This window comes from Limulus polyphemus, unplaced genomic scaffold (assembly GCF_000517525.1).
Source record: "Limulus polyphemus unplaced genomic scaffold, Limulus_polyphemus-2.1.2 Scaffold1802, whole genome shotgun sequence".
NCBI classification, from domain to species: domain Eukaryota; kingdom Metazoa; phylum Arthropoda; class Merostomata; order Xiphosura; family Limulidae; genus Limulus; species Limulus polyphemus.
The window spans coordinates 186,871-211,377 of record NW_013667412.1 but is presented as its reverse complement, the minus strand read 5'-3'; the positions used below and the strand labels follow the sequence as shown (position 1 = coordinate 211,377).

General features: G+C 34.9%; 1 protein-coding gene across 1 annotated transcript in view; it reads right to left on the bottom strand.

Annotated features, from left to right (window-relative positions):
- Window positions 1-24,507, bottom strand: part of LOC106464985 (cyclin-dependent kinase 10-like) — a 161,055-nt gene that overhangs the window by 26,557 nt on the left and 109,991 nt on the right. Inside the window, exon 11 of the mRNA XM_022392802.1 lies at window positions 9,243-9,370. Within this exon, the coding sequence (XP_022248510.1) occupies window positions 9,243-9,370 (128 nt within the window). The remainder of the gene's footprint in view (window positions 1-9,242; window positions 9,371-24,507) is intronic.

Sequence of the window (24,507 nt, the reverse complement as noted above, 5' to 3'; positions counted from 1 at the left end):
GTGTAAAGGGAAGAAACATCCATCTTGCAAGGAGGACTGTTGGGTGGTAACTGTCCATTAGTAATAATATCTTCTATGGTGTTTAGAAAGTAAGTAGTATCCTTTATGTAAGAGGGAAAGGTACATGGAATACATTTTATGTGTTGGTCAAAAAAATGGACAGTTTTCAGTAGCCATGTTTATATTAAAAATTATGGGTCGGCCAGGATTGTTTGGTTTGTGTATTTTGGGCAAAAGATAAAATCTAAAAGGAAAAGCTTGTCTGGGTATCAAATACTGAAAGGTCTCTTTGTTAATTTTACTGTTTTGGAGGAGTTCTTTAAACTTATCAGTTATGGTCTTAATAAAGTGAGTTGTAGGATCATGCGAGATATTTTTGTAGAAATTAGTGTCCTCTAGTTGCAGGTTAGCTTCTGTGATATAGTCATCTTTGTTAAGAATAACAATAGCTCCACCCTTGTCTGCTGGCTTTATTATGATATTGTTGTTCAATTTAAGACTGTTTAAAGCACTTCCTTCATTTTGGTTAATATTATAAGGACATTGCTTTGAAGATTTTAAGGTCTGTATTATGCCATTTTCTACTGCTTTAATACAACTCTCTAAATGTGGTTCTCTGTTTAGTGGAGGTGTCCATAAAGACTTTTCTTTAATATTCAGTGTATGTTGATTTTCAGTAGGGTGGGTTTTGTTGTGAAAAAATTTGTGAAGTCTTAGTTTTCTAGAGAATTCATGAAGATCAGAAAGAAGTTCGGGCTCATTAACATAGCTGTTATTTAAGCAGAAATTGAGACCTTTTCTAAGAAGACTGAGTTCTGCTTCAGAAAGAGTTATGTCTGAAACATATCGTTGGAGATATGTCGGAAGTGTTCATCGTTATCTGTATGTTTTATGAAGTCACTATTATTTTCAACAGATTTGTTAGTTTGAGAAGGCTTATGCATATTAGAGGATGAAGTGTTTTTAAACGTTTTTTTAGACTGTTCATTGTGAGATAAAGGGATTTTGGTAGTTTCTGGTAAACTGCTTAATGTTATGGTAGTTTCTTTAGGACAAGGAAGAAGGTTCAAAGGAGTGTTGTTACAAGCACTTTTTGAATTGGTGTTATTGGTATGAAGCCGATTTTTGTTATTCTTTTTAAGAAGGAATGTATCAGTTCTCTTTCTTCCAGCAAAAGGTTGTACAGGTGATAATAGTGGGAAATTTTGTTATCTAGAATATCGACAGAATTTTGACAAAATTTTTTAGTCATATTCATGAGTTGACAGATATTGGTGTGAGGATGCCATTGTAATCATGAGATAGAGGATGGTTAAGTTTGAGGGAAGGAAGAGGGAGAGTAACTATCTTCTTGAGAGTGTGGAGTGCATTGCTAGTCGTTCTGAGAGTTTATGCTAACAGATGAAAGACTACTATGTTCTAATGAAGGTAATTCTACAAGAGACTGATCGACTGGTGAAGATTGTAGTGTGGAACATGTAGCGTTTACATTGTTAGTGATTTGGTGTGGTTTTGTAGATAAAAGTGTGGATGGGTTTGTGGATAAGCAAGAATGAACAACTAAAGCATAATAAGAATGAATGTTGCTATTTGTGAAATGTGATGTTTTGGGGAAGTGTGATTTGTGTTTAGTCCTCCAGCAGAATTTGAAGGATCACTGTGAGAGAGTGAATGAGTGATAGAGATATTATTGTGAGAAAAGTTGGTAGCTTCTGAGATAAGGAGAAATTTAGAATTTGGCCAGGGAAGGGTAGAAAAACTATTAGAAGTAGAAATAGGAGATGATTGGGAATACTTAGAAGAGGAAGACAAGAGTGGGACAATGCTTCAGGGAAATAAAGTACTTGAAGTTTGAGGCCGGGGTAAAAATACCAGAAAAGTTGAGGTGAAGTCCATTTCGTGCAAGAAAATTAATAAGTGGTATAAGGTCTGTGTGCTTGATGAAGGCAAGTTGGGGATTAAGTCTGCATAGGTGTTTGGTTAATTCATACATACATGTCTATGACATATAATACAGCTAAATTAAAAATACAAATTATTAAATTACTCAAAATACAAAAATCTAGCTTGGTTAATGATATACATTTTTCTTTTCTAAATTACATACATATTATAATTCCAAGTATGAAATAGCATTTTTTAAACCTGGAGAAATATTTGTATGATTACATATTTTTAGTAACTTGTGCCATTAAATTTTGTCTCAAAATAATGACAAACTCTGATTGTGCAAATTGTACATACATAGAATGATGATCTTCTGCAATATGGACAAATGTGATTAATTTAAGACAAGTACTTCCTAATATACTGTGTATGCCAGTGTGCACATTTTGCATATCTCTAATTCTAAGGAATCATTAATTGGTTGAATGTATTGTCATTTATAAAGACAATATTCATATTAATAACTTTTAAATATGGAAAGAAAGAAATATACATAATAAAGCCTCTATATCTTGGCTAAAATTATATTCTTCCTTTTCAACTAAATATCTGCCATGGTGAAGCTGTAAAATTTTCATTCAATTTAACACAAATTTTGTGATTGTAGGTCTACAGATTAAAACATTCTACCATATCAGTTTGCTAAGATTAGCATGGTAAATTAATTTTCAAAATGAAAAAAAATTAAATAAAATACAATTTCTTTTCTGTTTGTCTATAAATATTTTTGTCACTTATTCTGCACAGTTCATGCAAAAAGCCTTTAATATGTTTTTCTGAATTCATGTGATAGTGACTATCCAAGTATGGTTCCATCCAATATTTTATTTTAGAGGTTGTATACGTCTACTTCTTATACGTTCTGCCTCAACTATAATTTATTTTCACTGATGTTTCAAACTAATTATACTCTATTTTCAATGTTTTCACAGTAACTGACAAAGTAACAGAAATTTAATGACTATTCCTCTAGTTCTCACATAACTCCTGTAAAAGAACTACATAGACACATTTTTAACTAAGATACTTACTACAAAGATAGAAAAAAATGTGCAGTGAAAATTCTTTCATGCACTTTTTAATGGCATATGAAGTTTCTGAAGACATTTAGTAATATTTGGACTAAACAAGTGACAATATACGAACAATTTAAATCTGATATCAAATAGCAAGTTAATACTCAATATATAAACATGAAATGTAGCTTCTTAAAAACTGACAAACTAATAAAACAGCTTGCAATTAAATGAACTTACCTTTCCATATCTTAAGTATTTAGATAAAGTTATGAGAGTGATGGGTATTTGCATTATTGAAGTTTGTTTTTCAAATGTTTTTTATTAATTTACTTACTGAATAAGTATTGTTTCATTACAAGTTACAGCTTTTACAGTGAGGAAGATTATGTTTCAGAATAGGTATGACATTTTGATCATTTGGTTTGATCATTCTCAAGTAAACAAGTTTTAACAGTAAGAAAGTTTTAGTATTTAAACAACATTCAACAATTTTAGAATTGACAGTGTTTTCATTTATGCATGTGGATATCAATCCATGTGAATTGACTGATTATTTATTTATGGCTGAACATAAAAATGAATAAAAAAATGTGGAATATGTTATTCAAAATATTTGCATAAGATTAGGAATGTTCAGGGAAATAACGATCAAAGATATACAAAAATGTGCCAGGGTATGTGTTAATTATGGAATTGATTTATTTTGTTAATAAAGTTTCTCTGATTTTTCTTCTCTTAATATCAGTTCATGTTTTAGTATGGTGACATTCTGTTCAGAAAAAATATTGGTTGATTTAATATGTTTATGGGCAGGGAAGGTTTGTTTTGGGTTCTTTTAACCTGATCTTCAAGTTACACCCTGTTTCACCTATGTAAAAGGCTAGACAATTGTTACACTTTATTTTGTAAATGTTTCCTGGTGGGGGTGGGTTCATTATATAATTTTCTTAACATGTGTTCAATTTTAATTCCAGCAGTGAGAAAGAATCTAGGCATGGTGTTAAGATTATAAATATGTGCTAGTTTTTTTTAAATTTCTGACAGAGGTATGCTAATATTTTTTATATATTGGATATTACAAGTATTTAGATTTCCTTTGTTTTGTGAAGAGTTTTTTTAGTTTGTGTGATTGTTAGTGTCTCTTGTCTACATATTTTAAATTTGTTAATAGTTGCTGTAACTACTTTAGAAGGGAACTGGTTTATGTCAGTAAATCCCAAATAAGTGCACAATTTCTTCATCAATGTTTTCTATGGTGCATAAAATATATGCTAAATTTAGAAGGCTTTTTATAGTTCCTAATTTCAGGTGGATTACAATATTAGAAAACCAGTTTATGTGATTTCTGTTGTATGTGTTTTTCTGTGAATTTTAGTATTGAAGCCTTGGGGAGGTTTGTGTGATTTTTAAGATTTAAAAAATTTATCATGTAGTTGTTTTCATTTTTAACTGTGAATTGTATTTTTGTTTGTTAGTTTGAAGTAAAGCACAAAGCTACACAATGGGATACCTGTGCTCTGCCCACCACGGGTATTGAAACCTGGTTTCTAGCGTTGTAAGTCCGCAGACATACCGCTATGCCACTGGGGGGCATGAATTGTATGACTTTATGTAGGTTGTTTGTGTGTTGAAGAAATAATGTTTGTTCATCTTGACAAATAAAGCCATATCTAAGCCAAAATACTAAAACCTTCTTTACTGCTAAAACTTATGTACTTGAGAATGATCGCACCAGTGATCAAAACATCGTACCTGTTTTAAAAAATAATCATCCTTACTGCAAAAGCTGTAACTTGTAATAAAATAAAATTTATTTTTATTTAATGTAAAAAATGTTCTTCCAATTTTATAGTAGATAACAGGAAGCAATTAACATATATTTAAGCACTGAAAATTAACCATACAATTACTGCAATTGTCTGATTTACAGAGTGTAAAATATGAATGGATAATATTGCTAATAAGTTACACTGTATAGGATGAAGAATTTCATTTATCTTTTGATTTCAGAATGTGGTTTTGTACAATATGGAGTTATTACTCTATACTTAATGGCTAAGAAGAAATCATGAATGTTTCTTGTGCTGTTCTTTTCCCTTATGAGTGGCTAGTAGGCATAATCTGACAGCCAAGAGTTCTTTACAATAATGGATTTGCAGACTGATCTCAATATTAATGTTTGTTCTTGCTGATGAGAGGAAGACTTGCAATGATGATAATAATAGATTTGGAGGCTGTATAAGGCTGATGGATCATTGGAAAATTCAGCCTCAAACTCCAACGAAGCAGATGTAGAAGCTGATGGGATGGGGCCAGAAGGCGTTACATTGGCTGACTTGGGCTTCATAAAGTCAGTAATTTTTGGCTGTTTGATTTTCCTCCACAAATCTTTCAAGATTTCTCTGTAGGTTGCTAGAACATCATTAAACCCTCTTTTAAATTTAATGCTTCCCTCAATTATGGGATCCATGTCTACAGGATAGGAAATCAGACTGTGAGGATGGATTTAGCAGGTTCTGTCTCTTCAACGTCTTCAACACTATCACTGTCACTGGAGGCTATCAGTGCTTCAAGTTCTTCATTTGTTGGCTCTTGGTAATGGTATTCCAGCAACTCAACCATCTCCTCATCCTTTATATTATCAAACCCTCATCTCTGATTTCTTTAGCGGGTCTCATTATATCTGTAACTTCCTTCTCAACCATCGAAAGCCCTTGAAATAGTTCATGACTTCAGGCCAAAGATGATGTCAGCATGCATTTATGGTAGACCATTTCATTTCATACCATGACATTTTGGTGATATCGATAGAGTCCTTGATGTTATAAGCTTTCCAAAACTTAAACTTTTGAAAACATCGGAGTCTATAGCTTGGGTTGCATTGAGAGTTGAATGTTTTAATTACTCCTTGGTCCATCGGTTGTAGGATGGATGTGGTATTGGGTGGTAAAAATATTATCTCCACATTAGGATGGCTTAATTGCAGTGTGTCAGGGTCATGGACAGGAGCATTATCAAAACTAGAAGAACCATAAAGTCTAGTTACCCAAGCTTTCTTATTTGAACACCAAACAACAGGCAAGTGTCACTTATTCTTGACCTTTAATGCGGGTGGGTTTGCAGAGCAGTACACTAACATATGCTTGCACCAGATGCATTCTCGAAAAAAAAAAGCAAAGTGAGCCTATCCTTAAAAGCCTTAAACCCGGATGCTACCTTCTGCTCCTTGGTAATGCATGTCCTGTTGCCCATCTTCTTATAAAAGAGTCCTCTCTCATCTGCATTAAACACCTGTTGAGGGGCATATCCTTTTTTTCCTCAATTCATTCAAAGAACCACAGCTTGAACTATGCAGCTGCATTGCTTTTGGCAAACTAGCTTTTACTTGCCTGAAGCTCACTGGTATCGGAAGCACTTTCACCCTCATTGGAGGCTAAGTATTCATACAAACTACGTGCTTTCTCACATATAGCTATGCTATCAACAACAGAGCCTTTTTTGTTCACTGATCCACACATTCAATAATTTCTCCATTTTTTCCATGAATGGATTCCTCCTAAGCACTTGAGAAACCTTAGCACTTATAGGGGCAGAAGCCTTAACACATGCATTGATTTTCTCTTCACTCCTCCTAATCGTACATATGGAAGACACATTCACTCTATGTTCCCAGCCTATGGATGCTACACTCATCCTGCTTTGTAACTTATCAAGGATCTGAATTTTCTCAGCTAATGTTAAAACTTTGTAGCTTTTCTTTACCTAACACTTGGAGATGCTTTACTTTTTGATTCTATATTGCTATCTAAGGGTAATTACAAAAAGCAGCAAAAAATGGCAAAAATAAATTAACTTCATAGCACTGAAGTCACTTGGAAACATGGTAGAGATGAAATGAGGCTCGGGAAGCTGGAGATCGTTTATTTCTATTTTTATGGGCATCCTTTACTGTGCATGTCACAAGGTTTTTGTGTCTATTGGTTATAGATGATATATAATTAAACGCAAGAGAGAACTATTAACAAATCCTGAAAGAGAGGATGTAACAGGTTGGTGTGGCAAAAGTGGTCTGATTTTCTATTTGATAGCTCTGTAATGAAACAAAATTGAAGGCTATAAAAATTGTGTTCCAATATGGTACTTCCCTCCTCTCACAAGATTAGTTATTCTCATCCAGTGCTGCCCTCTATATGCAAATGTTTTCTTTACTCATGTCACAAGCCTTCTGCTCCACCCTATTGGAATCAAATGTCTCTCATGTAATGCATGTGACTCCCTCTATATGCCTCTACCAAACTATCACTTCTCGTTTGACAGTGCCTGTGCTTGGACGTGTTTTTTGTTTGTTTGTTTAAAGTTTCAAATGTTTTAAATGTTTTCTTTACTCATGTCACAAGCCTTCTGCTCCACCCTATTGGAATCAAATGTCTCTCATGTAATGCATGTGACTCCCTCTATACGCCTCTACCAAACTATCACTTCTCGTTTGACAGTGCCTGTGCTTGGACGTGTTTGTTTGTTTAAAGTTTCACGTTCGTCATTAGTTTACGTACGAAATGGTCTTCATTTACTTTTACTTCTAGTTTCTGTTAAGACCGTTTCTCAATTTCACATTAATCCCTGTTTATTAGAGTTGCATTGTTATTTATACTTTTGATTATTGGTTGACTCTTCTGCATTATGAATTGAACGTTACATACGTCAACCTCTGTCTTCGAACCTCGCACCTCTTCCTCCTGAAGAAGCTGAGCCTTTTCAGGTGGATGAAGACTTGGATCACCCATTTACACCTCCTGATTTTGCCATGCCTTACCATGCCCCACCTGAGACGTCAGTTAGGCCTAATACAGTCTTTTTGGATTTAGTTTCTTAGGTATGTAACATTTTATTCCTTTCCCCTATTTCCTATAACCCATGTTCTTCCTTACTACATGACCAATCTTCCCATCCCTATTGGGTTTCCCCCTCCCTGGATATTTGAGTTAATGCCGATTAATGTGCATGACACAAGGTCTCAGTGTCTTACATTCAAAATTTTGTTATGCCACTTTTTGTTTATGATATAACAATCAGTATAGCATAAAATCTTAGCTAATAATCCATATTTTAACAGTATATAAATTTTAAGTTCTTAATTCTGTAACGCAATATTTTAAAAAATCCTGAATTTCCTCTAGTGTTATACATGTGACACATTTTCTCTAGGTAACTTCTGTTCTTTTTTTTATCCACCCTCCCACTCGCCCCCAGTAACAATGAAATGGAATGTAAATTAGACACTATAAAATTGTCATTGCTGAAACAAACCATAATTTGATAGCCTTCAATTTTGTTTGGTTACAGAGTCATGAAATAGAATATTAGACCTCTCCTGCCACACACCCCTGTCACATCCTCTCTTTCAGAATTTGTTGATAGAAAGTCAATGTATGCATCTATCAAATGATGTATTATATTACTTTGTGTTCTGAACAGATAGATGTCAATTTCACTTAAAATACACAGTTTATTGCCATGGGAGTGTTAATGACTAGCTTGGATGAACTTGTAACAGTTCTTGTTGCATAGTTAGAAAGCCAGAAAAATTTTGAGAGTTAGGGGAAATTGTCTATTTTTTGCATTTTATTAGTCTATGTTCTTTGGTGCATTATTTATTATAAAATGCAATTATAAATAGATGTATACCATTATAAGCTTAAAGCTATATAGGATAAATAAATGTAGTTTCATGTTACAATTTGAAGTCATTTTAGAAAGAAAAATATGTTATTTAAATTTTTTTTTGGTAGTCACGAGGTTGGTCATATTGACTAATCCTGTATAGAGATAGAGAAAATAACAGACAAAATATAAAGTTTTACTGAAAAAAACAAAACATTTTCATATACTGATCAAGAGTAAGATATAAACAGATTTTTGTATATTTGGCACTGAAGTGATTTATATAAGTATGTGTAAGTCAATGTAAGTCAAATATTTTCAGAGATGCAATATTGATTTAGTAAATTAATCTCAAGTGGTAATACCCACAGTCACAAAAGTTGTGCAGCAAAAATTTCTTTGGCCATTAAGTGACAATATGAGGCCAAATATTTTGCTAAAAATTTCTAGCATGTACATAAGAATGGAGTTCAGATTTGAAAACCTGAATAAAAATTAAACATCAGCATTTTTTCTTGGTTGTGCTATTGCAACATTAATATAAATGTTTAATGGATAAATTTAGGTGCTGAAAGCCTTACTAAGATAATAGCTTTCATTAATCAATATAAGTCCTTACTTGCCAAATTTGGTCATTAGGAGTTCCAAGCAGTTCAATAATCAATTCTATTTGATGGATTTCTGATCGTCCTGGCAACAGTGGTTTGTGAAGCAAAAGCTCCCCCAGGATACACCCTGCTGCCCTAAAGTATTATAAACTAAAATTAATAATTTTCTATTAATAAGTTAGTAAATAGGCAATCATACTTTAAAATAATTAACATAAAGAATCATAATAGAATAAACTTAAAAGAAACAAACAAAATAAGTCTGATATTCAAGCCTGCATTAAGGCAGTTTGAGGCCCTGGCACACTTATTTTTTTGAGGACCCTTGAATATGGTACAAGCAAATTTGAAGTTAATTATAATTAATACATATTAAGTTAATTACAGAATATGAGCTGATTATTCAAAGTAAATTAGAATATGATGCATCTAACTTTTAAGAATGATGTATTAAAATTAAATGATTATAATAATAATTATTTACTTGTACAACATGGCAAGTAAGAGTGAATTAGGTACATAAAAAACAATATATTAGGTCGTCAAGAAATTAATGTCACATTTTGGAACACTTTCATTATCTTTATATTACAGTTTATATTCAGATCAAAATGCAAGACTTTTCAGATAGAAATTACATTTGTGCTGTTACTACAGTATACATATCAATATACACTTAGATGAAACACAATTCCATCACTGCATGTGAAGTAGTTATATACATAATTAAGTGTACTGAAAACAATCTAGTTAGGATTGTATCACATACACTACATAACTTTTTCCACTCAATTAGACCAAACAGGTCATTCTCTAAAAACATAAGAAAATGTTTTGCCTCAGTAAGTCAGAAAGCAAGGGTAACGACACTCTTTCAGTAATTGATATTTCAACTACATGACCATTCCCGCTCTTGATAATTGTTCAGGTATCAAACAATCATCCTATGTGTACCTATTATTGTGAAACACTGTTTCATAGCTTAGAAAGTAAGAGATGCTAAACTTTTTGTGTCTCATTGATCTCATGATCAGCAAAACATGATAACTTACAATAATTAGGTAGCTATCTTTCAATATCAGGCAGATATCTCTCAATGAAATTCTGCTCAATAGCTCAGAAAGTAAGGGTTACAATGTTCTTTCTAGGGCCTTTTCAAACCTCTAGCTACTACCTTTAGTTGTGCAAAGTGTTGATGTACTAGGTATTAAATATACTAACTCCAGCCATCCTAGCTTATAATAATTGAGTGGTAGTCATAAATTGCAACACATAATTTATCAGACAATACCATCCAACAAAATGGAAAGCAAGGAATGCTTCTACTTTTTCAGTCAGTGATCCTACAATCAGTGACTGCCTTAGCTCCAGTAATCAGTTAATCTCAGCAATATTGCAGAAGAGGCTAGTGGTGGCAGGTCAGTCAACCATCAGAGCAAGTTCTCACCTCTTAATCCAGTTTCCTCATTCTAGCTCAGGATACACAGCCAGATAAGTAGTCTCAAATCTTTTTTCATTATGCAAACACTTGACTGAGTTAAGCACTGAGTCGTGCAGATTCAGTATCAGACAAGACATTGTCTTTTCCTGAATTCATTCTTGGCAAACAGTGAACTGTCTTAAATTATTAACAGTGGTTCAGATCTTCCTTGGTTGTATCCTCAAATGTCAGGGGAGAAATATACTTATTCCTACTTATAGGGACCTGTGGATACAGCATAATCCTAAAGTAAGGAATACGGTGTAGTAGGCATCTCCTGAATGCATGGAAATCAGCTATCATCACACTCATTCTTAAAAAAGGATCAAACTCTAAAACTCCAACTGACTTCAGGCCCATTAGCTTAATCAACTGCACAGGCAAACTTTTAGAGAAAATAATAATACACATTCCAAATGCAAGATACAAAAACAGACAAACCACAGGCCACCTCGTATGATTAATGGAAACCAAATATACCAGGTTTAACAAGTTAAAAATCAATATTGCCACCTTCCTAGCCGTATAAAAAGCCTTTGGCATGGTTTGGCACAATGTACTTAAATACAAGCTAATGAAATATAAAATACCAATTACTTTCTAAGTGGATATAAAATTTTCTAGAAAACAGGTCTGGAAAAGTTAAAATTAACACTACTTTATCCCAACCCTTCACGTTTAATGCAGGCATACCACAGGCATCTGTTCTAAGCCCATTACTCTTTGTTAACAACCTAACATGGCCAACCACGCCTTTCACACATGCCTCACAATACAAAGAAGACATAGCACAATAGAGCACCTCTTGGGACCCCCACTAGCTGCAAGGAAAATTCAGAGAGCTCTCAACAAAATAACACAATAATAGTGCAATAAATGGAGAATAATATTCAATCCCACTAAGACTCAAGCAATTACCTTTTACCTTATGCTAAATGAAAGACTAAAATGTATTAAATTAGCTAAACATAGCCTCTATAATTCCCCCATCATGTTCTCTAAAACTGCAAAAATTTTAGGTATAACAATCAACCCTAAACTAACCTCAAGGAGAAGCACCAAAAAATAAGAACAAGATGATCAAGCTGGCAAAACAGTGTATGGAAGCCCATGGAGGGAGTATAATGGGCAAGTCCAAGAATATCCAGTTAAAGTCGAAACCAGTGTCAGCTGACCAGAAGTAGGAGTCCACCAAAGGTGTCAGGAGTTTAAAAGACATATGGGAGAAGAGATGCTATGCTTGTTATGAAATGGGGCAAATTGCGAGAGAGTGCAAGTTTGTCACCAACAAGCAACAGCAGAAATCTCAACAGAAAGCAGAGTGATGCTATATTTGTCATAAAATAGGGCACACTGCAAAGGAGCTGAAGCTAGTTATAAAGATAGTGCTGGTAAGGAACAAAAAAGAATGTCACCATGGATGCTGTTGCTAGAAGAAATATAATCAAGAAATAATGTCAGATTCATCAGAAGAAGGAAGTGCTATTTCCATGATTCACCAGTGTATGACTAATAGTCAGCTGAAGTTAGTAAATGGATCAACAATGCTAGTAGTGATAGGAGCATGTTACAAATATAAGAGATGCCAACAAATCACAACATGTCAATAGGCGAAGGCTATGTCAGGAACAAGAAAGTAAAGATCCTATGAGACACTGGGTGCAGTAGTGTAGCAGTGAGACCCAGTCTAGTATCTGATGATCAGATGATAGTCATGGTGTGCCTGTGTGTGTTAATTGATGGGACAGTGAGAAAGTTCCCCATAGCAAAAAAAAAGAGACAATACTCCATACTATGTAGAAGACCTTGAGGCCATGTGTGTGAAGGCATCAATGTACAACTTGGTGATTAGAAACATACCAGGTAGTAATAATGCTGATAATGACAAAACCTTGTCCAAACATTACACATTTGCTGTTATGTTAAACTTATATTAAAGTTTTTCTTCATTACCCATTCAAGCCATCTCCAAGCATTATTAGTCTTAAAGTGGGTTCCTCATCATCGAATTTGAATACCATATAGTAGAAATGTTGAAGTACTAAACAGTAAGAAGACTGATGTGGCATCTGCAGTCACAACTAGAGCTCAATGGAAAAAGAAAAAGCAAGACACCAAGCCCTTGTAAGTAACAAAGAGTAACATCCCAAATGTAGGTCTACAGGAGCTGAAGAAAGTGCAGAAGACCTTTCTCTGCAAAAACTTCAGGACAATGCCTGATAGAAAGTCAAACACAATACAAAATGGAAAGGAACTTACAAAACATGGGACTGGAAAGGACTATAGAACTGGACCTATCAAAGCAGTTCTATTGGTGAAGTTAAACACATCAAAGGCAGTGAGGAGTACTTATATAACAAGATCAAGGATCAACATTTTGAGATTGGACAGAAGGTCTTAGTTCTGCTACCCACAGCCAACAACAAACTCACCCACCACTGGAAAGGAATTTTTGCAGTACAGGAAGTGGTCAATAGAATGCACTATAAGGTGAAAGTAGATGGGATGACCAAGGTCTACCATGCCAAACTGTTGAAAAGGTACTTCCAGAGAAAAGACCTTATGGGTGCAGCTATTGAGGTACAGATGGACATCACAGGTATCGCTGTCATAGAAGCAGAATCTGAAAACATTGTAAGTAATATTTTAAATATTTTTCTTGAAGAGGGCTTATTATTGGATATACAAGATTGTTTAGTGTAAGTTATTAATTAGTTTATTTCATGACTTAATATTTAATGATTGTTTAGTTTTCACGACAGAAGTGTTGATTGTTTTTAAAGCATTAGTTGTAACAAATTTTCTTACATAACTCTATACGAGTCATACCTTGCATATGCAATTAGATTGTTGTACTAGGCTTTACTAATATTGTTGACATCTTATTACCCGAATCTTCAGTACCTTTCTCGTTACCATTATAGCATCGTGTAGTTTATAGAAAGTTCGAGGCCTTAGTGAATAAGGTATATAAATAGGTGACTAACAAGTGCAAGTTAAGAGAGAAAAGTCAAGTGAGAGATAATTAGACAGATCTAGACTGAGTGATTGGCAGTTTAACCATGATGAGCAATTTATAAAGTTAGAAGTTTAGTCAGAAAATGTTAAGTTAGTGAATATGAAGTTAGACTACATGATTGTTAGTTTAGCCAAAATGGGCAATATGTCAAAGTGAGTTTCACAGTTTAACAGAGATAAGGAAAATAATTTGTCTTGTCAAAAGGATGTTCTAAAGTAACTGAACCCACCTGTGTGGACTTTGAGGGAAAGGAGAGAATTACTTAAAGTTCTAGATACAACTGTGGTAACCCATGGTGTAACATAAGTGAATTTAGCACAGATTGTGTAGCAAGAAACAGAGTACAGAGAAATAATTCATCTTGTCAATTGGGTTCTAAAATAACTGAATGAGCCTGTGTGGGCTTTTGAAAAGAAAAGAGAATTATTACGAATTTTAGATACAACTGTATTATTCCATAATGTAAACAATTTTTGTACATATGTTTGACTTGTTTTGAATATATTATTATAAAACAAGTGGATTGTGTGTTGTCTGTTTATTGTTCGATTTTATTGCCAAAAATCAGAAACACCTATTGTAAAGAATACAAGCCCACATATACAAAACCCTGATATCACAGTCTCACCAATATCTGAAGAACAGCTACAGGCAGAAGACAATAACCCGAAGATGAAGATACAGCGATCTGATGCAGATAGTGTGATATGAATGTATGTGAAGTAGTCCACATGCCTGACGAAGGCAATGTGAGGCAGTGAAGAACCACATTAACATCCCAATCTGGAAGGACAGCATTCCATGGTGGATGACTAATCTAGAAAGAATGCAACAAGAGGGAAAGGTTAGGAGAGGTAAAAAGTTTATGGTACCAGGAAAAATCAATAGTGTGAGATAAGGCACCTGATAACCCACGACTGAGGAGACAGAGGACCCCTGATCAAAGAGCCAAGTGAGGAAATCCATAATATGAAGAATAGTGGGTCTAGCAGGTGAAAAGCTTTGACTCAACGACTAATGGTGGAAAAAGTTCCACATACATTGATAAACATCCCTAGGGGAAGGTCGATTGAAACAATTTAAAAAAAAGAAGCAACCTGCCATGACACACCAGATCTTCTGGCCAAGGACCAGATAAAAATCAAACGTGAAAGAGTAAGATATGAAAGGCTGGATGAAACATCGGTGACTGAGGTTGCTGTAGAAGGGATGGAGTAAGAGGAAGAGGTAACAGGGGGGCAGATTGGAGCTGGAGCAGTTGTGAGAAACACAGTTTCGCCAGCCAGTAAAGAGCAATCAGAAGGAGTTGACATGAAGTTTCATGGATGATCGAGATCACCCCGTGAAGAAGAAGGATGGGAGGATAAACATAGAGGTATTTGTTGGTCCAATCTTGACAGCCAGAGCAAGAGGATGAAGAACCGGAGATCAAAACAGAAGTAATTTGTATTGAAGGATGTGACATATGCATCCAGGTAAGGAGTACCCTACTGAAGGTATAGCCACTGGAAAACAAGAGGATCAAGAGACCACTCCATTGGATAAACTTCATCTGTACTAGAAAGATGATCCATAATAAGATTGAATGCACCTGAAACATGACACACAATGATATGAACACCAAGTGTGTAAACCCAAAAAGGATATTCAAGGTATTACCACAAACGGAACAAGAAAGAATGATGCCTTGGTGATTGTTAAAATGTATCATGATCAGAAAATTCCTGACAAGATAAAGAAAATTATTCAAGGCACAATGTACAGCCAGAAGCTCCAGGATGTTGCTATGGTAAGATCATGCGGCCAGAGACCACTGACCTGAAGCATCCTACTGATCGATCCATGTCCCCCAGCCCTAAGGGGAAGCATCCATGAAGACATGTAAATTTGGATGAGGAGGGGAGAAGTGGAACACCCACCAACGTGTGAGCCTTGTCCAACCACCAATACAGATTGTCTGCAAGGGAAGGTGGAAAGAAATAGGAGCCTCCAGTGGATATTGTGCAATATTCTAATGGTTGTGCAGAGTATGCTGAAGAGAACCTTGATAGAACCTCACAAGCTGCAAGAGAAAGAGCAGTAATGGTGTGGAGAACTGAAAGTTCCATCAAATGAAGTCAAAGAGGATAAGGTTGGGCCCAACTGAGATGAGTGTTGAAAAAGACACCCAAATAGACAAGATATTTGATTAACCAAGTCATACGAGCTGCCTCCAGGAACAGCAGATGAGTGTGATGGGTGGATACCTGTTCAGAATGAGCTAACAGAAGCCAGTCATCCATGAAATGATGGAAGCACAACCCCCAAGCATGTAAATGTTAAGAGAATGCCTTAACCACCTGACAAAAAAACAAACGGGGCCAATGCAAGCCTGGAGGGTAGAGAGCAAAATTGATAAACTACTCCATGATGAACGAATGGAAGATAGCATCTCGACTGACAAGATATCTGGATATGCAGGTAAGCAATTGCAACGTCTATCTTGGTCATCACAAACCTAGAGTTAAAGCCCACCTGATGGTGAGAAAAGACTCCTTAGTTAATCGGTGTAGAACTAAAAATTGATTGATGCAGGAAAATCAATCACAGGCTGCCAGACCCCAGTTTTCTTGAGTAATACAAACAGCCTGGAATAAAAACCTGGAGAAAGATGATTGACAAGTTTGATGGCCTGCTGGGAGAGAAGATTTCAGAGTAATGAAAAGAAAATGGGTATCTGAGATAATGGAGGAGGGGCAAGAAAGTGGAATGACAAGTTCCTTGGATAATACCCAAATAATCCACAGATTGTGGTGAAAGGGGAACAAAATAGGACAAGTGAGTACCAATTGGACCATAAAACACTGAGTAGTGACCAATACTGTTGGCAATGTGTCCATCTGCATTGAATAAAATGACGAGATAAGGAACCTCTGGAGGGAGGAACAAATAATGGCTGAGAAGGAACTGGATGGGAACAGTAATAGGGGTATGTCTAGGCTCACAATGCAACAAACAATCCGCCAAAGAAGAAAGGGTAGTTTGCTGTTGCACCGACTCCATACAGGATTCCAAAGACTAAGGAATATTACTAAAAACATACCACTAAAGAATAGGGGCCATACACAAGTACTAGAGATAAGTAGGCAGTAAACGAACCTGGGACAATGCCGCATCCCTCCCCAAGAGATCCCAAGAACAGAGAAACCACGAGTGAAAAGCTAGAGCCAAAGAAGACAAATGTGCCAATGTGGAGGTAATTATGAAGTGTCATTCCCTCGAAAAACCCTCAGGATCACCTTGGACAGGAAGTTGATAGTATACAAGTACTGTAGGAGAGTTGATAGGGTAAGACAAGGGGAAAAATTCGGTGTGGGATAAACAAACAGGATGATCAGGGTTTACCCCCCACATGGGCAAAATTGATTCTAACTGTTGAGAATCGAGAAATGGTCACTCTTAACCACCTGAGAAAAAAAATGCTTAGCATGAACCCTAATATCTGGAGAAGGGGGGGTAAACCAAATACTGAGAGGAGAAGGTATCATGTAACTACGAAAGACAGGGATCAAACGAAATTGGGGAAATAGATAAAATAGAACATACTTGAAAAAATCATGTGTAAAAAAGCTGTACTAGGAAAAGCTGATTCTGCAGTAGGGGCACAGGAAGGCATGGCAAAATCAGATGGAGTAAAAAGGTTGTCAAAATCCTCATCGACCTGAATAGGTTTGACCTGTTCAGGAGGAATAGAGGCAAGATCAGGAGAAGGAGGTTGATTCATATAACGATCAATCTCACAAAGAATGAGTCACCTGTAGCCTGTGTGAGAGTGCTAGTAGTAGGTATGACCCCCGAAGTGGTAACCTGAACTTTCGAATTCATTGTGTAAAAATGAGAATCAAACACAATTGTTTGATGAAAAAAAATGAAAAACTAAGAAAACAGGTTATCTCAAAAATCGTTAATTATTGAAAAAAAAATCCATTTTGGAATAATAACAAAATAAAATCATAAAGTTGAACATATTCGAAAGGCAAAACAAGTCTTGACAGGAGTAATGGCAAACGAGAAGTGATAGTTTGGTAGAATTGAATAGAGGGAGCCACGAGTTAAAAAAGTGTGTCACACTCTTATTGGTGGAGGGTTGTCACATGATGATTTATATGCGAGATGCATTTGAATCAGTTGATTGTAAAGTACATGGGAGCTCAAGGTTTGTGGCATGTGAAAAGTTTTTTTTTGCACATAGATGGCAGCACCGAATAAGAATAGCTATTTATGTGAGAGGAGGTAATGCATTGTATTGGAAATGACCAGTCACATGGGAAGAGTTAATTTTTCTGGGTAAATACTGTTTTTTTTTTGCAAACTAAAGAATGATAAATTTAGTCAGTCTGATACATGGATTTAGTCTGAATAGTTGAAGAGAGAAAATTCAGTAAGATCAATCATTCCATGTCAATAAAGCAAGAACATGCACTGTGTTTGTGTTTTATATGTGATATAAATTATTCATTGTGTGTTTCACTTTATATCCAGTCTATTTCATTCATTCTTAGAACTTAGTTATTAACAAATATATGGCATTACTTCATAATAAGAACCTTGAACAAATCTGTTTTTAAGCAGAAACATTCCACTGCTCTGAAGTTAATTCAGTTTTATCTGGATATACCACATTTACATGTCAAAAGTGAGTGGAGTTAATATCAATGTTACAAATTATTGATGCTTGATGTGCAATGTTGGATATGTTCTAAAATCTTGACAGTAAGTGGTTGTTTATGTATATGGAGAAATACCCAATGGCAATCCTACATATTTTCTGCCAAATGACCAATGAATGCTTACCTTCCTGCACACTATCTTTACAATGAAATATATATTTGGCTCTAATATCTGGTTTGATGATACATTTCAATTGTTGCACTATTAATTTTAAATTCCATCAATGTTCTACAATATATATAGAACACAGGAATAATCTACATCAGAATATCAACTTGTGAAATACATCTATAAAGAATAAATCTGAGTGATTACTACACCCACCCACCCACCCAACAACAAAAAATGGGTGTATGCTGCTTTGTAACTTTTCTCAACCACTGCATTATTCTAACTTGGTATTAGCAGTGTTTGCATTTTTTCTAAGTAACTTTTGAATTACCCTTAATTTCATATGACAGACCTCTTCTAAAGGTAACCATTTGTGCATTTTGATAAAGATTTTATTTGGTGAACACAATAAAAATTTCATCTTTACAAACATTGCAACTCAATAAATCAAAAGTATACGTATTAAAAAGTAAAAACAAAGAACCAAACATCAACAAAATACCTTTAGGCAATCTCCAGTCATGTGACTTCTTTGTTTCATACTGTATATATATATATATTCCTGTGTCTAGGTAAACTAACTGTACCTGATGACAAAAACCTTCTCCAAACAATGTACATTTGTTACTGGGTTAAACTTATAATAAATTTTTCTTTTTTACCCATTCAACTCATCTCTTAACTGTACAAGCTAACCCTATCCCAGGAGATTTGACATCATTTCAGTGAAGAAAATGCTTGTAGTTTTCAAACAGATAGTTTAACAACAAATACTTTCACAATTCACAAATGAAAGAAATATTTACAGAATATATAAAAAAATCTTAAACCTATATATTTACTATTATGTCATAGTCCAATTCTTGCTCTAGTTATCCAATCATATTTAAAATTTTTTATAGCTGTTTTCAAAGCTGTATTTGGTTTGTAAATGATCAAACTACTTGATGTGGTACCATACAAGGTTTTAACCAAAACCTGTACAAAAACTGAGAAATGCTTGAAAATCAAGAAATGGATAATATATTCTCAATGGGTGATAAGATCTTCACAAAAATAAAGTTATTCTTTGAGATGGGCATAAAAATAAGCTGACAAGTGGGTTGTTTTGTTTACAGGCAACTCTTTGCAACTGTGCATAAATGACAATATGCGCTTTTTTATTTTTCTTTATAAATTACACTAAATGTAAAAAACTGAAAAATATCCATTCTAAAATATTTTTAAGGTAAAATTATTGAAATATGGTTATAATCAACATAAAATTTCAAAACATGCAAAAAAATGTTAGCCAGAGGAAACTCCTGGCTTCTATATTTCAGGCACAGTAACTTGTAAATATGTAATTTTGAACATGAAAATATATCATAGTTGCAATGCAACTGCATTGTTTAACATATAGAAACAATAAAAGGTATATTCTCTTATCAGTCACTAGTTGCAACAATAATGTGTACACTCTCCCAGACTTATAATATTTGTAGGGTTTTTAAGTCCATTTTAACTCACCATTTAGCAACATAAATTAATTTAGGTATGTGAATAATCTTGTGGAATTGTGCCAAGTTTATTATTCAATACTTACAGTAGATCAACTGTTTGACGATGATATTACAGATACATTTTCTTTAGGTTACTAAATAAAAAAATCTCCATAAACATTATTAAGAAACTCCCATGATAATAAAAGACCTTACTGTATTTCTTTAGTTTGCTAACCCAAGCTGTGATGATGAGGCTTGAATAGGTAAAACTGCAGCCCACAGCAGAAAGTATGACAAATCAAAAAAATATAATAGCATTCTCCACCACAGTTTACATTTTCAATTTTACCAGACTTGTTTTATATGCTTGTAAGGGTGTTTATGATAGGGGAGTAAAAGTTTAGAGTTTAGATGTTTACACATTAGCCAAATGTCAAACATTCTAAATTTTACATAATTTGTTAAACATTAAAAATGTGTAAGTCAAATATTAAGAAACTAAAGGCTACTCAATTATTTAATTGTTTATTTTCTAGCTTTGTCCTGTGAGCTTACAGACAGATAGTGAGATTCACCTTTCATCTGAATCTTGCATTTGTAAAAAATATGTAATGCTGTCAAATTCCCTACATCACCATTAGATTTTCCTTTTAAAATGGAATATAAGAATGTGATCACAGACATGAAAATATATGAAATTATGACTGACATAAAAATACCAAAACAAAGTTGGGTTTTCTAAATATAGTAATTAATGTCAGAAATGATAATTTAATCTATTTCAATTGGAACAACTATTTCTTATGACACATTGTCAACATAATATCCAGCCTAGAGATACAAAAAACTGACATGAAACCGACCAGGCTCTGTCAACATCATCTTTGTATGCCAGCTAGTTGCCTTCCCTCTAGTTGGCAGTTCAAAGTTATAGTTGTACCAAACACCAACTGACAGACCATAATATTTACATTTTCAAAGTTTTCACCTTCCACACACTAAATGTAATACTACATTCACTTAAGTATGTAGATTGAAGAAAATCTACTTTGACAGTAAGAACTATGACCATCACATTGATTTTTTGAAACAGATTATGACCAAAACAAATTATAAGCAGAACACTATGATTAAACATCTTGCAAAGCTAACAATATTCCACATGAATCTGCCTTGAAACAATTACCTATCACCAAAACTAAAAACCTCCCCCAGATAAAGAAAAAACACTTTTACCTCCTTCAGTTCAATGATCGACTAAAATCCATTTTTACTGAAGTTCCTGTTGTTTCTTTAAAAAACAAAACAAAAAAACTTTGAATCACACTTAGTTCACACTAAAGTTAACTTTAAGTTATCACCCAGTGGAAGTCACCCATGGAAACACTTTAACATGCCTGACCACTCCTTTGAACTCATTAAACTGGCAGGTATAGAGACAAATTTTACATCAAACAGAAATAGAGAAATTAAAGAAGCTTAATGGACAGCACTAATAAATACAGTAATGCCATTGGCAGCAATCTTGATACCAGGATTGTGGACTTTAACACCACTCTAAAAATTTTCCAAAACAAAATTTGTAATTAACTTTATATTTTACAATTAATATTATCAATATTTTTACTGCTGTTTCTATTTCTCTAAATTACAATTATTTTCCAAATATTGCTTTACATTATCATTTTCTAATTTACATCCCTTTTATTTTATTCTTCTACGCTACAAAAACTATTTTAACATCTTTTTAGCTATTATCACTGTTATGTCTTTCACATAAAGTACACATTCCTTTGTATAAACTAAGCCTTACACCAATGTCTCCAGTTATGACTGGCTAGTCTCCAAGGCCAACTCATCTGGAACATCCGGCTTACGTGACATTGAAATTTGTACCTACATATTACATTACACTCACTAATCATCACCCTTTATCCTCTTGAAGAAGAACAATCCTCAAGTTTTGGGTCTTTTTTTTTTAAATTATTGCACCTTTTGTGTGTGATCTTGTGTGCTAACTCTTTAACAGAAGTTACAAGGAAAGTTAGCCTTAGTAGCTTTACAATAGCACAGACAGGATGAGCAAGTGCAGTAGTAATGGAAATCGAACCCAAATCATGAGGTACACCCACCTATGCTATGCACTTAACAACAAACAACGTAATATTTTGATTACTTGTATAGTTATAATAGAAAACAATAAATAATCAGAAACTCTAATTTTGAATAATTTATTATTGTTACGTCTCTGGTCATTTGTTGATTTCCCGTATAATTTCTTTCGGATTAAACTTTAGCGACACAAGTCCTTTTTTAAATAAAACTACTTTATTCTTTCTCAATACAACTTTGCAATACACTTAATTTCCACAGTCACTTTAACTTAAACACACTCTATAATTGACAACAATTCATTCACTTTACATACGGTCACTACCGCACTTGTCTGTTTCTATCTCTGCCTGTCTGCAATTATCTATGCTGTCAATTCATTTGCAGGCTTATATATACAAAAATAGAGGGTGCGTAGAAAAGACTAGAGCTGCCAAAAACAGACATGATCCTTTTAGAATCTCATGACGTGATATTAGCGTCACGTGACCTCCGCCGTCGTAACACTGCCCCTTCCTTTGTATTGTTCGTCCCGAACAATAGCCACTTAAATTAAACCCATAGATAATTAACAATAACTTAATTAAATGCACAGAATTTACAAACACAAAATTAAAATTCAACAAATTCTCTTAATTTTATGGGACGCATCTTCTTCCGTACTGGTCTCCGTCTCATTGGCTTCTGTTTCATGTGGGGTTCATCTGCTCCATCAGGAAATGTCCTATTATCGGTAACAGTCACATCAGTGGTAGTAACTTCATTAAGGGCTTCACCGTTTCCCTTCTTAAAACCGGGTAGAGTTTCTTCTTCAACAGTGGCTTTTTCAGGTAACACGTCTTCAGCAGCGTCATTTGTTCCGTTGTTCACTTCGTTCCAACTGAAATGTCCAGGACCGTGATAATGAAAAAGCCTGTTGGCATGCACCACCTTTGGTTTACCTCGCCGACCACATTTTATTTGGAAAGTCACGTCTGAGAGACGATCCACTATGTCATATGGGCCTTCCCATGGAGAAGACAAACTAGGAGACTTCCCTTTGGTCTACCTGGGATTATACAACCACACCTTTTCTCCTGGTACAAAGTTGACTTCAGTAGACTTCTTATCATAACATAGCTTCATGGAATCACCAGACGTTTTCAAGTTTGAATGCACTTGATGATGAATATCATCCATCCTTTCAGATAACACTTTCACGACCTCTAACACATTTTCAGCCAACTCTTCGTAAAGTGGGCATCCTGTTATCAGATCCACTGGCAACCGAAGTTCCTGACCAAACATCAACTTTGCTGGAATGTATCCAGTGGCTTAATGCTCTGCTGTTCTATAGGCTATCAACAGTTGAGGGATTAAGACATCCCAGTCATCTTGGCAGCTATTACAAAACTTTGCCAATACCTGTCCCAGTGTCTAATTGTACTTTTCTATTATCCCATCAGACTGTGGGTATAGAGGCGTTGTTCTGGTCATTCGTATGCCAAACAACAGCACAGCTGATTCAAAGTTATGGCTTTGATCCGAATGTAGTTCGTATGGCATACCAAATCTGAAGAAGAGATCAATAATAGCCGAAGCTACAGTTGTAGCTTCCTGATTTGGTATTGCATATGCCTCAGGCCACTTGGTGAAATAATCTATCACCACACAAATGCACCTGTTTCTAGCACGAGTTTGGGGCAAAGGACCAGCAATGTCAACAGCTACTCTTTCCATTGGTGCACCAACTTGATATAACTTCATTGGAGCACGTCCCTTATGCTTGGGTCCCCTTTTAGCACTACATTTACTGCAGGTCCTGCACCATTCTTCCACATCTTGCCTCATACCTATCTAGTAAAATCTCTGTCGTAGATGACTCAATGTCTTCTTAACTCTGAGATGTCCTCCTCCCAAACTATCATGGGATTGATGCAGCACAACTTCCCATAACTTTCTCGGTATAACTGTTTGCCAAGTCGTCACTTTCTCATCTGCAGTTTCCCATCTCTGGAGAAGAATACCATCTTCAAGCTTCAACTGGTCCCATTGTGCCAATAGTTCATTGTCACAGGGCTTAAGCTAGACACCTTCTCCCAAGCAGGGTGCAAAACACTTGCTTGTAGAAAATCAATTATTGGCTTCAAATCTTGGTATTTCTCCTGCTCTGCTTTAATATCTATACTTGGTTATACTTCACCATCATCAACTCCTTCAGTCACTTTGACTTCAGCTTGATGGCACTTGGTTAGTTCAACCTCTCTTTTAATACTTACCAGAATTTGGCCTTTGTCATTCCCAAACATCATTTTATCAAAATTAACTACACACTTCCTCGGTAGTAAGTAGTCCAACCCTAATATGCACTGGTCTT